We start from the raw sequence: 13413 nt of genomic DNA, 5'->3' as shown, positions 1-13413 counted from the left end.
TTATTCATGAATTTTTAATTTTCTGCTTGTTGAGGCAGAATCTCTTCCATTATTTATTTTAGGAAATGAAAACCTGCAAAGTGGACTCCTTTATTGTGTCAAGATTAAACTTTGAATTTAGTCTGAATTGGTTCACAAATAAAGCTAACAGATTATTATTAGATTATTATTAGACTAATAGTTACAGAATAACCAGTTATTTATTAGTTTTAAAAAAAAATTAATTTTTTTTTATTTTTGAATTAGCTAAGAATAGCATATAGTATATATTTAAAAAAAAAAATCAAAGTTTTCAATTACTTCTTTCAGGTGTACAAAGAGTTAGATGTACTTGATCAAAGACCATCAGCTATGCAAATCCGGTATGCAGGCTGCAAAGGTATGCTGGTTGTTGATCCTACACTTGAAGGGAAAGTTATTAAATTTCGCAAAAGTATGAAGAAATTTGATTCGGATAATGACTCTTTGGAAATTCTGAAATTTAGTGAGAAACGTAAGTATGCGTAATTTCATTCTTTTTCTTTTTTTTTCCTGTGGCTTTTCTTTATAATTGATACCTATCAAGTTATTCTCTTTAATTTATTTGCATTGTCAATTACTGTTATAGAAATATTAAAATATAGTGCCTAATTAGAAAAGAAACTACTTTAACCCTTTAATATTTTTCATTTGAAGTGTAGATTTCAGTAAATTTCTTTAAAATATCAACATTAAAATAATTGTGACGTAAAATTAACTTTCCCCTCATATTTTAATCATATATTTCAAAATAAGTCAATTTTTGTATAAGCTGAGAGAGCTTTACACTCCAGAGATTCGGAACTATCCAGCTTTTGTACTATCCAACCTAATTTTCTTTCATCATAATTAAAAGAGCGAGGCAAGGCGTTTGCATTGGCAACATCGCCAAGGCATTAGAGGCAGGTGTCTGATGCGATTTTCATGTGTGTCGTGCGCAAACACGAGTTGCGAAGGAAAAGAGCAACATTTTGCTTATTGTTCATTGTGTAGCAGACCTCAGTTGCAGTCACTACTTCTGATTATAACTGCACAGTATTCATAAATTCATATTCTGCGTGAGCGAGAAAATATGTATTATAACAATGTGATCTATCATAAAAACTTTGTCTTCTGGTATTCAAAGCTTTGTCTATTGGTGGTCAAAGAATGAGTTCAAAGAACTCTGACCTATCCGGCTGGTTTGTTATCAAGCCTACCCTTCCGCCACATTAGACCAGATGCTCAGGAATGTACTATATTTCTTTTTTTAGAAAGCTCTTCAAAAAATGGTGTAAAGGTATTAAAACATTTTATTTTTTTAATAGATATATATCAAAATATATTTAAACTTGGCAATTCCTTGCAATATTATCTCAAAAATAAATAATACAAAAAAAATTAGAATGATGACACTTTGATTTGCAAATTTGCCTTATAGTTATTATAAGGCAGGTAAAAAAAAAAATATTCAGAAGTTTGGGAATAAATAAGAGAAAGTAAATATATAAAAAAAATAGATGGAATGTAATGCTTTCTGTTTAATCATAAAAGTGAAATGCGACTGTCTTATAAATAGAATATTGTGCAGTAATAGGTTAAACTAATTAATAGTGAAATAAAATGTCGATGCTTTTTTACCTGAGAAGTGAAAATGCCTAGTCAAAGTTTTCATTTCATTTGTTGTGGAATTATTGGAATAATGTTGATTTTGAATTGCTTATCATTTTATAGTAAGTGATTCACAAATGCCCAATTTGAAATTTCTAAGTTATGAAAAATCATTTTAGGGAACTATGTAGGTTTTTTTCAAAAATATATTATGTAATTTTTCTTTACTCTTGCTTGATCACAAAAAGATGCATGACTTTAGAAGGAATTTTTTAATGCAATTCAGTATTGTATATTCATAATAGGTTTTCTTTGAAAGGTAATTATTCTCATTTTGTTTTACTTTTATCTTTTTTTTTTACATTTATAAAAATTTAACTCTTTCACTTGACAAAGATATATTTGTCAAGTCAAATTATTAAAAATTTTGGAATTGGATGGATGTTAAAAGTATTGTTTTATTAGAATTATAAAATTAGTGCCAAGTTCATTTTCAATGCATGTTTCATATATTTTTATCCACTAATGTTGATTTGCAGTGCAATCTGAAAATAATTTGAAAATCTTTTGTTAAAAAATAGAATGTAATATTCGATATTAAAAGGTAGTTTTTTAAAAAAGAAATTCCAATTTAACAACATAGCTGATTTGCCTGTACATCATATGTTCATCAAACTATTGTATTTTGAAACTTGTTAATGAAATTTAAATATCTAAATATGCTATAATTTGATATAAGAATTGATTGACATCCATTAGCTTGATAAATGTTTTGTGGAATTTTAGTTGAATCAAAAACACAGTATGCTTCAAATATTATGTAATACAAAAATTCTTCTAATTATGTCATATAAAAATAAACTATTAAGTGGTTAATAGGAGGAACCTCTCATACTTGTAAAGGCATTTTAAAAACTGTTATCCATCCAATATTTTTTTTAAGTATTATATAATATGTAATTTTTAATTTTACATTAGAACCTTATTTACTTGGGTTTCTGTAAATTATAGTCTTTGATAATCAAGTTAGTACAAGAAAATCAAACTGCATTTGTAATGAAATAATTGAATTTTTAATGAAAAGGTATCGCAGTTAGCTTTACTTTTGATTTTCACATAATGAAGGCTTGAAAAATTTTTCCCGGGCCAGCCACCCAAATAAATGTCATGTTTGTTAATATAAAATATAAAGTGCAAGTTTGCAAAGGAAATAAAAATATACACACACACAAACATAGTGCCATTCTTATGCAGTTGCTTACGAGTGTGAGGAAATTCCACTGTAAGTATGGTAAAATATCTCACCTTATTGAACAGAGGAAAATATTTTTTTGAGTAGACCCTTTAATAATCATTGTTGGAGATGTAAAAGAGCAGCAAAAATGAGTAATTTTTACTATTTCTCTCATGAAAATATTAAGAAAATGTATGTAATAAATTTCAAAATTAATAAGAATTTATTAAAATGTGTATATGTGTAATATTATAATTTCAATAAACAGTTTTGGAGACCCTGCCGAAAGAAAAGATTTGAAATTTTGTCTATTACTTGAGTTTTCAACTATCCAAAATGATTATGACCTAGTCAGTGGTATATTTATTCTTAGGTGGTTATGACTGCCGTACAGGTTGAAATAAAATAAATTTCTGTCTTCCTTATTTAGGTTTTGCAGAAACTTAATAAGGTTACTAAAAAATTGCATAAATTTTTTTTCTCTCTTTTATTTACAGGATCTTGTTTCCTGAATCGTCCCTTCATTACCATTTTAGAACAGTTAGGTATAAGCAAAGAAGTATTTCTTAAACTTCAGAAAGAGATGATCCAGAAACATATCTGCAGTATGTTCCATGAATTTGAAGCGTATGAATTTCTCAATTGTCACTCTTTACTTCGTTTTGACTTTTTGAGCATGCGCAGGGCTGGAATTCATTTCACTGAAGATCCACTTTTTCGTTCCATGATTTACTCTTTGTTCCAAAAGCAGATAGGTATGTAATCCGTTTTACTTTTTTTGAATGTGTGTATTGAGTGAATCAAAATGAATAGCCTGATTTCAATGCATTAATTCACAGTCAATAGTTGTCCATGAAATCCTATTAACCTTCATAACCACACTTACAAAAAAGAAATAAACTGCCCTTCTCTATATGATTGCATTTACCATGTAACATACATTCTGACATATATTCCATAATGATCCATCTATATGCCATCACTTTCATAGTAAAGAATAATGCATTTCCAGAATCTGTGCAGTATTTCTGGCATCATAGGAATGATGCTTGTTACACGACAGTTTTTAGCTATGTAGATTCATAAAGTATATTGTGTCACAGGATACCATTACCAGTAAACTCAAGAATGTATGTTTCGTGATAATTCATGCACAGTAAAGCTATTCTCCTTATTCGTTAGAAGTAGTAGGACTTTTTTACCTACTTTTGTTTCATATTTCAGTAATGGAGTTTTGAAATCCCATGATTATTTGAAAGATATGTTCTTCAAAATGCTGTGTGTTCAAATTTTAAATGTAAACTACAGCATTATTATTAATATGTATCCTTATTGTAACATCAAATCTTTAATATTTTAGTCAGTCTCTCTGAAGAATGTCTCTATCAATACTATTAATATCAGCAGTAAATGAATTTTTAATTCTATAATGGTCATGGAGGCATTATCTAATTAACATTGGTGTTTTGGTTGCTTAGCTCACGGATAAAGAATTATTACCTCATCACCCTAAATTGTATTTTGTATAGTTTCTTTTTATAGAAATTTGTAGATTAATTCTAAATATCTATTATGTATTGCATATTTCATATCTGCAATATAACAAGAGGATTACATATTGAATATTTTTTATGTTTGCTATCTGAAGATTTGAATATATTACTTCCTGAAAGGTGTTTAGCGTAGTAAAATTTTGAAATTAGGTCATTCATTTTGATTCGCCCTAAATGGAAATGCAAAATATTTATTTTCAAAAATTGTTACTCAAGTATAGCTAAGTTTTATCTTTCAGTACTAATGAGATGTTTTTTTTTTCATTTATATTTGATCTAAAGTATATTCAAAATCCACTGAATTCTTAGCAGTTGATATAATATAAATCTAGAATTTGCAGTAATTATATGGAAATGGTATCCCATATATTAAAATAGTCAATTAGAAAACATTTTTGTAAATATTAAATAATATTTATTTTCTAATTTTTGTAGGATTTAATTGTTTAAAATGATTAATCGGGTTTAATATTACATAAGTGTATCAAACTGTTATCTTTAGAAAATCCTTAGTTCCTCTCATCTTTTTTAACTTCTTGAGAAATTAATTTTGAAAAATAATATGATTTACTTTTTTATTTGATTGTTTCTTCCCCCTTCTTATTAATTATAGTTTATTGAGATAAAAAGGAATTTACTTTCCTGAGTTTTTAAGCAACAGATTTAATTTAAATTTAAAGGAAGACTAAATATACTCATATAAGTTAATATTTTAAAGTGATAAGAAGTTAACTTTTCAAATCTTAATACTCTGGAAAGCAATCTACTGTGATAAACAATAGTTATAATCAGTTCCAGAATCATTAATATCCAGATCTAATAAAACTTGATCTTGAAAATATAAGACTCTATATAATTGTGTTCACTTTTTGCACAGATTTATATGCTTATACATTATTATTCCTTTTAAGTAAAGAATATTTGTAGCAAAAAAAAAGAAAATATATAATGAATAGAAAATGAAGCCTTATAAAAATATACGTGAATATATAATTTGATTTCTGTGAAATTACACTGCAAATTATTATTGTCTCATAATCTTTAAAGAAATTTTCCATGATTTCATTGTAAAAACAGATATATTAAATTTTTTCTTGTTGGAAAATTTCTTTTAAATTGCTTTGCTATTATCAGGTTTTTTTTCCTTGCATTCTTAGTAAAATTTCATTTGACAATCTCCTGGCGTTTAAAATTTTTCAGTTGTTTATAAGAAAATATATAGGGATTGGTTTTATTTATGTCCTAATACTTAAATTCTAAATGGTTAGAAATAGACTTATAAATGTGGATGAAAAAAGTTATTTGGATAATAAAAGCTTCATGTGATCCAAATCATGTTTATGTCATTTGATTCAATCAATATACTGCTGACAAAATTAGAAGATCTAAATTTTTATGCATTATTGGTATACTGTAATGAAAAAAAAAAGAAAAGTTTTGCTACTTATATTCAAGGAAATATCTTTGGTTAACATTTTAAACTCGCAAGCTCTACTCCTCTGTGAATAAAACTGATGATGCAAATGTCTTTATTTATGATGCAAATGTCTTTATTTTAAACCAATCAGTGGTAACCTTTTAGAATTAGTGATTGGATGGTCTTCCTTATGGCAGTCATTGAAATAATCTAAAATAATGATATTCAAATTTTTCATTTAAATTTAATTTTTCTCTAAAAATAAATATAACCTAGAATTTTTATAAAAATTTAGGTTCCATCAATTTTTTCAGCAATATATTGCACATTGTTGACTTAAACAACTTAAAATATAATTCATAGCATCATTTATATACAGTAGACTCCCGATTATCCGCGCCTGTCGCACTAAGTTTTTTTTTTTTTTTTGCTTCCAAGCAAAGAGAAAATGCTTCCAAAGCAAGAAGCAAACACAAATGACTGATTTTTTCCAAATGGTGTAGTTTTACAGTTATGCTTTTGTAATTACATAATACATTACAGTATTAAAACAGTACATATGTATTAATTTTTCTGTGTATCCTTGACGCCTCTCGTTAGTACAAAGCACTTTTCTGTTTTCATTAACAAAATGCATTTTAGGTTACTTTTGAGTGATATACTAAAATATTAATCCTTAGTGAAACATTTCCTGCTGTTTATTTTACGTTTTATTGTACATAAAACGATTTTTCAAAGTTGGAATGACTGTTTTCTCTTTTTCTATACCCGTTTTTAGCTTTTTTCGGATTATCCGCGATTTTTGTTATCCGCGGTGGCCACGCCACCCAATTCCGCGGATAATCGGGAGTGTACTGTATATTGTTGGAAGTAGGTTCTCTCTAAAGGTTTAGAAATTAGGTACTAGACTATAACTAACCCCTATATATTGTTATCATTGATTGATCATGCATTGTGGCTTTTGGGTTCATTTAAGTTAAGATTTTACATTGCGTTGCATTTCTGCATGAATTTTCATAATAATTATTTAATAAAAAATTTTATTACATTTTTGATTAGTTATAAATGAGTTTTTAGCAAGGAACTTATAACTGAGAAGTTACTGATTTTTAATTAAAAATCTATGCTCAAACTAACTTTTTCTCTGCTATTTTTCCAGTGATTTAAATATGATTAAAAAATTTAAAAAATCAGGGTATATGATATTAATAATAATTTATTAAGATATAAATACAAATGTAAGTAATTATTTTTATATTTTGTTTAAAAGAAAAATTTTATAATGCAAGATTTTTTATTGATTTTGTTTACTGGAATTATTTATTATAATTTTTTGTAATGTTGGACTTAGAAAAAAAATGTATTACACTGAAAAATAATTGAAGCATCATTTCTAAGATTTTATTATTATTGACAAGAAAGCTGCTCCTTATTATTGTACATGCCGAATGGAATTAAATAGTGATTGGGCTAAAATGCAGGCTTTGAAGAAATTCTTACTCTCATAAATTTTTTTCTTTTACTGAAAACTCACATAATGCTTTAGATTAGTGTTGAAATTACCTACTGCATCAAAGATTAAGTTATTAGGAAGCAAGCTAATAAACTAAAAATGATAGGAGTGCTATAATTTTGTTATGTTTATATATGAACTATCTCTTTTTATTACTATTGTAATTTTATTTTATTGTTTATTTTCCCTCATTTTGTTTTGCTTATACTCTGTTATTTTCATATTGAATTTAAGAGATAGAAATCATTTGATGAACTTCGGTGTGTGAATTGGAAATATTAACAATCATGACATTAACTGAATTTTATTATTAAGAGAACCAGTAAGACTCTTCTTATTGGCAGTTATAAGTAGGAATGCTAATAAATACTGTTTTCTTTTTACTTAAATTATGGTTTTAGTATTATTCTTTTATGTAATAAATTTTCTTCTGTTCTCTATATTTTTAATCTTTAATAATGCAGTGATTAAATTTCTTAGAAAATTTATACCTTAAATTATAAAATAAAGTCGTTTAAAATATCAAAATAAAATGCAAACATTTTAAAGTTAATTTTAAATAAAATTGTCAGATAATTGCTATTATTTATACTACATATTTTTAAAATTTAAATATAAAATTAACTAAATTCTTAAATTTTGTATGGGAAGAAAAGCAAAAAAATATATTTTCGAAAAATAGTTTTATCCTCTTTACTGTATTTCTGGAGACATTCCATTCATAGAATAAACCATCTCCAAATTAATGCCAACTGCAATAAGAATGTTTCATTTCTTCTTTAATTATTTACTATAAAATTTGTTATTTTTGTTGTACTCTTTTGCTTTGATATTAAATTTCTCTTTTCTTTTTTTCAGAACTGCTTAAAAATAAGGCTAATATTGAAATTCCTGTCGACAAAGGTCGAAATATGTTTGGTGTAGTTGATGACACATTTACTTTGGAATATGGGCAGGTATTTGTGCAATACAGTGACTGGGAAACAAATCAACCTATTGTTGTTGAAGGTAAGTCGAAAGGTTCTTTAACAAATTCAAACATTGAATTTACAATTGTAAGGTTTTGGGCTGGGAAATAGATCAGTCTGTTGTTGTTGAAGGTAAGTTGAAAGTTCCTTTGACAAATTCAGATATTAAGTCTACAATTATAAATTTTTTTGGCTGGGAAACAGATGAACTTATTGTTATTGAAGGTAAGTAGGAATTTCCGTTTCAAATTCAGACATAGAATATGCAATTATGAAGTTTTTGACTCAGAAACAAATAAACCTATTATCATTGAAGGTGAGCTGGAAATTCCTTTATAAATCCGTGCATAAAATCTACAGTTATAAAGTTTTTTTTGTTGTTTTTTTTCCCAACTTGTTTGAGAAATGTATGGACTGTCTAGTTTAATTCCGATCTAACCATTAGAGATATGTACAAATCCAGTTTTTTAAGAAATGCTTTAAATGATGAAATAAAGAATGATAAATGATATTTTATGTTGTTTGAGATATTTGAAAAAATTTTCATAATTTAAATTTTTAATTGCTCACCACTTCTATTAGTCATATTTAATGAAATATTTTTAACATTTTAGAAAAAAATGCTCTATCTTTAATAATTATGGTTAATTTTTGAAGAATTTTATTATTTTAATACTTTTTTCCAGTTAAATATATATTAGAAATTTAAATAAATCAAAACACATGTATTTTAGAAAGTTAGTAAAAATAAAAAAAATAAAAGTATTAAAACATGTTTGCCTATTGATTAAATTAAAAATGTGTTGAATTTTGAAACTAAATAGGCTAGCTAATTATTAAAAGAAGAATTTTTGATATACACTATCTGAAATGTCTAAATCTGCTTCTTCATATATCCTACATCTATTTGTAGGTACGAGGGAGAGTCAAAAAGTAAAGGGACTTTTGAGAAAAAGTGCATTTATTTTAATGATAGAAAACTGAAACATGCCTTTTTTTTCTACATAACCACCCTAGACTTCAATGTTTTATAAGTTTTTTTTTTTATTTCATTGAGGAAAAAAAAGTTTTTCTGTTGTATCTGTAACCAATTTTGCACTACATCAATGACTTCTACATCGGTTGCAAATATTCTTCCTCTTAGCGCTTCCTTTAGTGATCCAAACATATGAAAATCACTTGAAGCCAAATCTGGACTGTATGGTGGGTGTTCCAGCATTTGGAATCTCAATTCCTTTATTGTTTTGGCCTGTCTGTTGAGCAGAATATGGGCTAGTGTTATTTTGTGGAATATACTGACTACTGATATGTAAAGTATTGACAATTTCGTCTACTTTGGTTCATCTGTTTTTATCACAATACCTTCAACGACTTTCAAATTGTCCAGAATGGTTGACGTTGGTGGCTTGTCCGATCTTTCGTTATCACATAAAGAAGTTCTTCCCTGTTTGAAGTGCTATCTACTTGTAGATCTGGCTTCGTGATAAACAGCTGTCACCATACTGTGCTTGCATTTTATGAAAAATTTCCCCAGGGTTAACACCTTCTGCAATCAAAATGCGAATCACTGCCCACATTTCTTCCTTGGTGCAGATCGACAATGGAGCTGCCATATTTAATGGTCTATTACACACGAACAACTAACATGGGAATAAGAATGACATGTTACATAGAAGTGTTGCCAACTACACCAATTCGGCACTGAATACCAGCAGTGTTACCAAGCCTTGGGAAGAAAATTACAAAAGTCTCTATACTTTTTGACTTATTCTCGTACATCATTTTCAATGAGAAATTTGCATTTCGTATTATCTAGTTGTACCAATAGGGTTAAGTAATACAATTGAGAAATAATGCTGAGTGTACAGCTATATAGAGTGTACATACTACTCTGTTTCACCCTAACTTGGCAGTAGTGTATATTCTAGGCTAGCCGAATCGCAGTCGTTGTCAGGGGAACTGGGTTACTTTAAAGTATAAAGTTACTAGAAATGCAGATCGCTGGCGAAACTTTATCTCGCAAATTTTTCGCCAAATAGTAAATATCTATTTACTTTATTATATTATCACTTTTTCGGAGAATTAATTGTTTCCTTATTTTCATTATTTTTTCAATATTATTGATACATTATTTTAATAAATCATTAATGTTATTTCATTTCGTTTCATCGTTTCTCAAAAGAAAATCCTAATCTTTCAATATTCTGTAAAGCGTAGTTCGGCTAATGTTTTTCGAAAAGATATCTGTATCATCGTTCACATCTTTTAAAACTTTATCTAATGTTGGGATCTCATTTCTACGAAAAAAATGCATGTATTTTTCGTCAAATATAGGATAATGTAAAATCATCATATTTTACAAGACCTGAATGTTTACCTACTGAGCCAGGTCGCTTCTTTCCAGGGGTACTTAAAGGACTGGATGCCTTTATTTTATTTTTTTCAAAAAGAAAACTGTTCATTGCGAAACAACTGTAAGGTGTGAAACTTTATCGACGATTTGATTGATAGAATCTTGAGGGTTTTCTCGGAGTCGAGAATAAATGCTTCACTTTTTGTTGGTTTCACTCGTCTTGAAGGTGTGCACAGCTTAGTCGGTAATAACACTTTCTATTTTTCAGATATTTTAGAAGTGAATAGAAATGACGAATTGAATAAATATTCAATAATCAAAACTAATAACTACTAATGTGATTAACAGTATCAAATATATCAGCTGGTAAAAAAGCGAGAATAGAATAGTACGAGTAATGATAATAATGGTTGCGAAGCGAATGAAGCAAAGTTGGCGGAAACGTAAAAAAGCGCGCCAAATATTTGACCTTGAAGACCGGTTCTAGCCAAAGTGGAATTCATTATGTCAATCTTTTAGTTTTATTCGTTCGCTTTATTTACAAAATACTTAACAGATAATCACTTGTAACTTGAGAATAATTTTAAATACATATTGATCAAAAAAGGATTTCTGTAATTTATGATATTATTTGATAAATTTCCGCGCATTTTAACTATTTTAAAGTCGGAATTGATGGGGAACTCTTTCCCAACGCGGAGCATCACATTTTCTACCTTTTACAATACTGCCAAGTTAGGGTGAAACAGAGTATATAAATGTTGGTAAGTGCATATTTATACAGATTGGATGTTGTTGTTTAAAATGGGTTCAAAATTGCAAATAATTAAACAAAATTAGTGTGTGTGTTTGTCTTAAATTTTTTTCTAAACCCTTCTTTCATACATACTTTAAGCACTTTTCTTCTTTACTCTGGTTTACCTACAGTTTAAACTTTATATGTTATTTACATTGTTATATATACATAGCATAATTTTAACAGTTATGTGGCCAAATAAATGACACTTTTGAAATAAACTTCAATTTATTTTTATCATAGCGGGCATGATTTTCTATACAAGGGAAGCAATAAGGTGATGTATTCTTCTACATCACAATACAAGAGCAGTAAGAGAAAATTTTTCGTTTGGTGATTTTTACTAAGTGACTCTGATAAGGAACTTAGTGTCACTTGTTAACTTAGGAAAGGGAATCTTGGATATCTTTGAAAGGATAAGGTGTTAACGATTTTTATCCTTTCGCTCATGGCATGAGAAAAAAAAAAAACATCAGCAGTTTTTTTTAGAGTGCCTGTTGGAAATAATTGGGATTTCAATCAGGAAATAAGAGAAAATTCTAGAATAAAGTAACATGGGCTAATAATTTAAGATAAAATTAGGAACAGGGTGCATAGCGTCATGAAAAGTGCTTAAATTTCAAAACCATTTTTAAGCACCTTAAAAGTGCTTAATTTTGAGAAAAGATCCTTAAAAAGTGCTTAATTTTCTCATGAAAAACAAAGTTTTTCATTTTGTCATTTTCCCTCATAAGTTGATTATGTAATTCGAAATCATGATCTTAAAGGCTTGTTTACCGGATGTACCATAAAAGAAAACAGAAGGGACGAATTCGCAGAAGGAATCCAGGAGATCCAGTAAATATTAAGATAACGCTCAATGATTCCTTTTCTTTTCTTTTTCTTTCTTTTTTTTTTTTTTTTTTTTTGCTTCCTTTTTTTTCAACAATTTACATTGCCATTTATTAAAATACTAGAATAGTTATCCGGAAAGGACAGTAAGAGATACGTACTGTGTCATATTTTATGCGATTTGAAAAACATACGAACTTCAATTTTTCATGTTTTAGATGTTGATGAACTTTTTTAAAGCTAAGCCTGGTAAGTAAGTATTTAAACTTTAATGTTTTGTTAAAGAAGAAAATGCAAGTTGCTCCGATTAATGTAAAATAAGAACACTGAGAGATAAATTTGGTGCATTAAAAATATATATTGAACATGAGAGAAGCTGCTCTAAAAACGCTTATATATTCTATCATCATTCTCATTAATATGTTGTTTTGGAGCAATCACTTGAATGACATGTTACAGGTATTCAATTGCACTACATTGAATTGTAATTAATTGTGATATGTAATTACGATAGTCAATCGTGTAAAATCTAGTATAAAATTTTAACTTGAAATCATAAATTTTCAGTGATCCTGATATCTTTCATGGTGTTTTTTTAATATCCCCATCCATTTGAAAAATTTTATTTGTTGGGCCAATCTTGTCAAATTTTAGTTTTGAACAGGGGGGGGGGAAGCTGGATCTGGTACTTAAAAATTTTAAATTAAAAAAAATTCTTCGAGATATTATTATTTTTTAGGGCTTAAATTCTATCATTTTATAACGATTTTTTCTTTCTTTTTATAATTCTTATAGGATTTTTATTAATGACGCCTCTTTTAATATATAAAGGTTTGTCCTCAGAAACGCACAGCATTGAAGTTAGGAGCATTAAATTCAGGAAGTTATTTTGCTGGCAGTATAGGCACACTAAGAAGGGATTTCTCAATCTTTTAATTCGAAGTTTAATTTAGTGTTTTGAAGTTAATATAGTGTTTTGACGTATTTTCATCATAGCATGAAAGCACATTATCTCACAAAAATTATTTTAACGCCGTTTTAAAAGTTACAAAAATAGCATTTCAGTTATAAAAGCTTTATTTGAATGAATGAATTTTTTTCTTTAGTTTTAACAATTTTTGAGAAATTAGTTTGGGACAC

At 27.8% G+C, this 13413-nt stretch overlaps 1 protein-coding gene across 3 annotated transcripts in view; it reads left to right on the top strand.

The window, feature by feature from the left end:
• LOC129957358 (uncharacterized) overlaps positions 1–13413 on the top strand; it is a 33394-nt gene that overhangs the window by 7719 nt on the left and 12262 nt on the right. For all 3 annotated transcript variants that reach the window (XM_056069643.1, XM_056069642.1, XM_056069644.1), the window contains exons 3-5: positions 310–493; positions 3340–3597; positions 8184–8333. In XM_056069643.1, the coding sequence (XP_055925618.1) occupies positions 310–493; positions 3340–3597; positions 8184–8333 (592 nt within the window). The remainder of the gene's footprint in view (positions 1–309; positions 494–3339; positions 3598–8183; positions 8334–13413) is intronic.

The sequence above is a fragment of the Argiope bruennichi genome, chromosome 11 (assembly GCF_947563725.1).
Source record: "Argiope bruennichi chromosome 11, qqArgBrue1.1, whole genome shotgun sequence".
In the NCBI taxonomy this organism is placed as follows: domain Eukaryota; kingdom Metazoa; phylum Arthropoda; class Arachnida; order Araneae; family Araneidae; genus Argiope; species Argiope bruennichi.
Note: the sequence above shows the minus strand (reverse complement) of the source record. Positions and strands in the feature narration are given on the sequence as shown.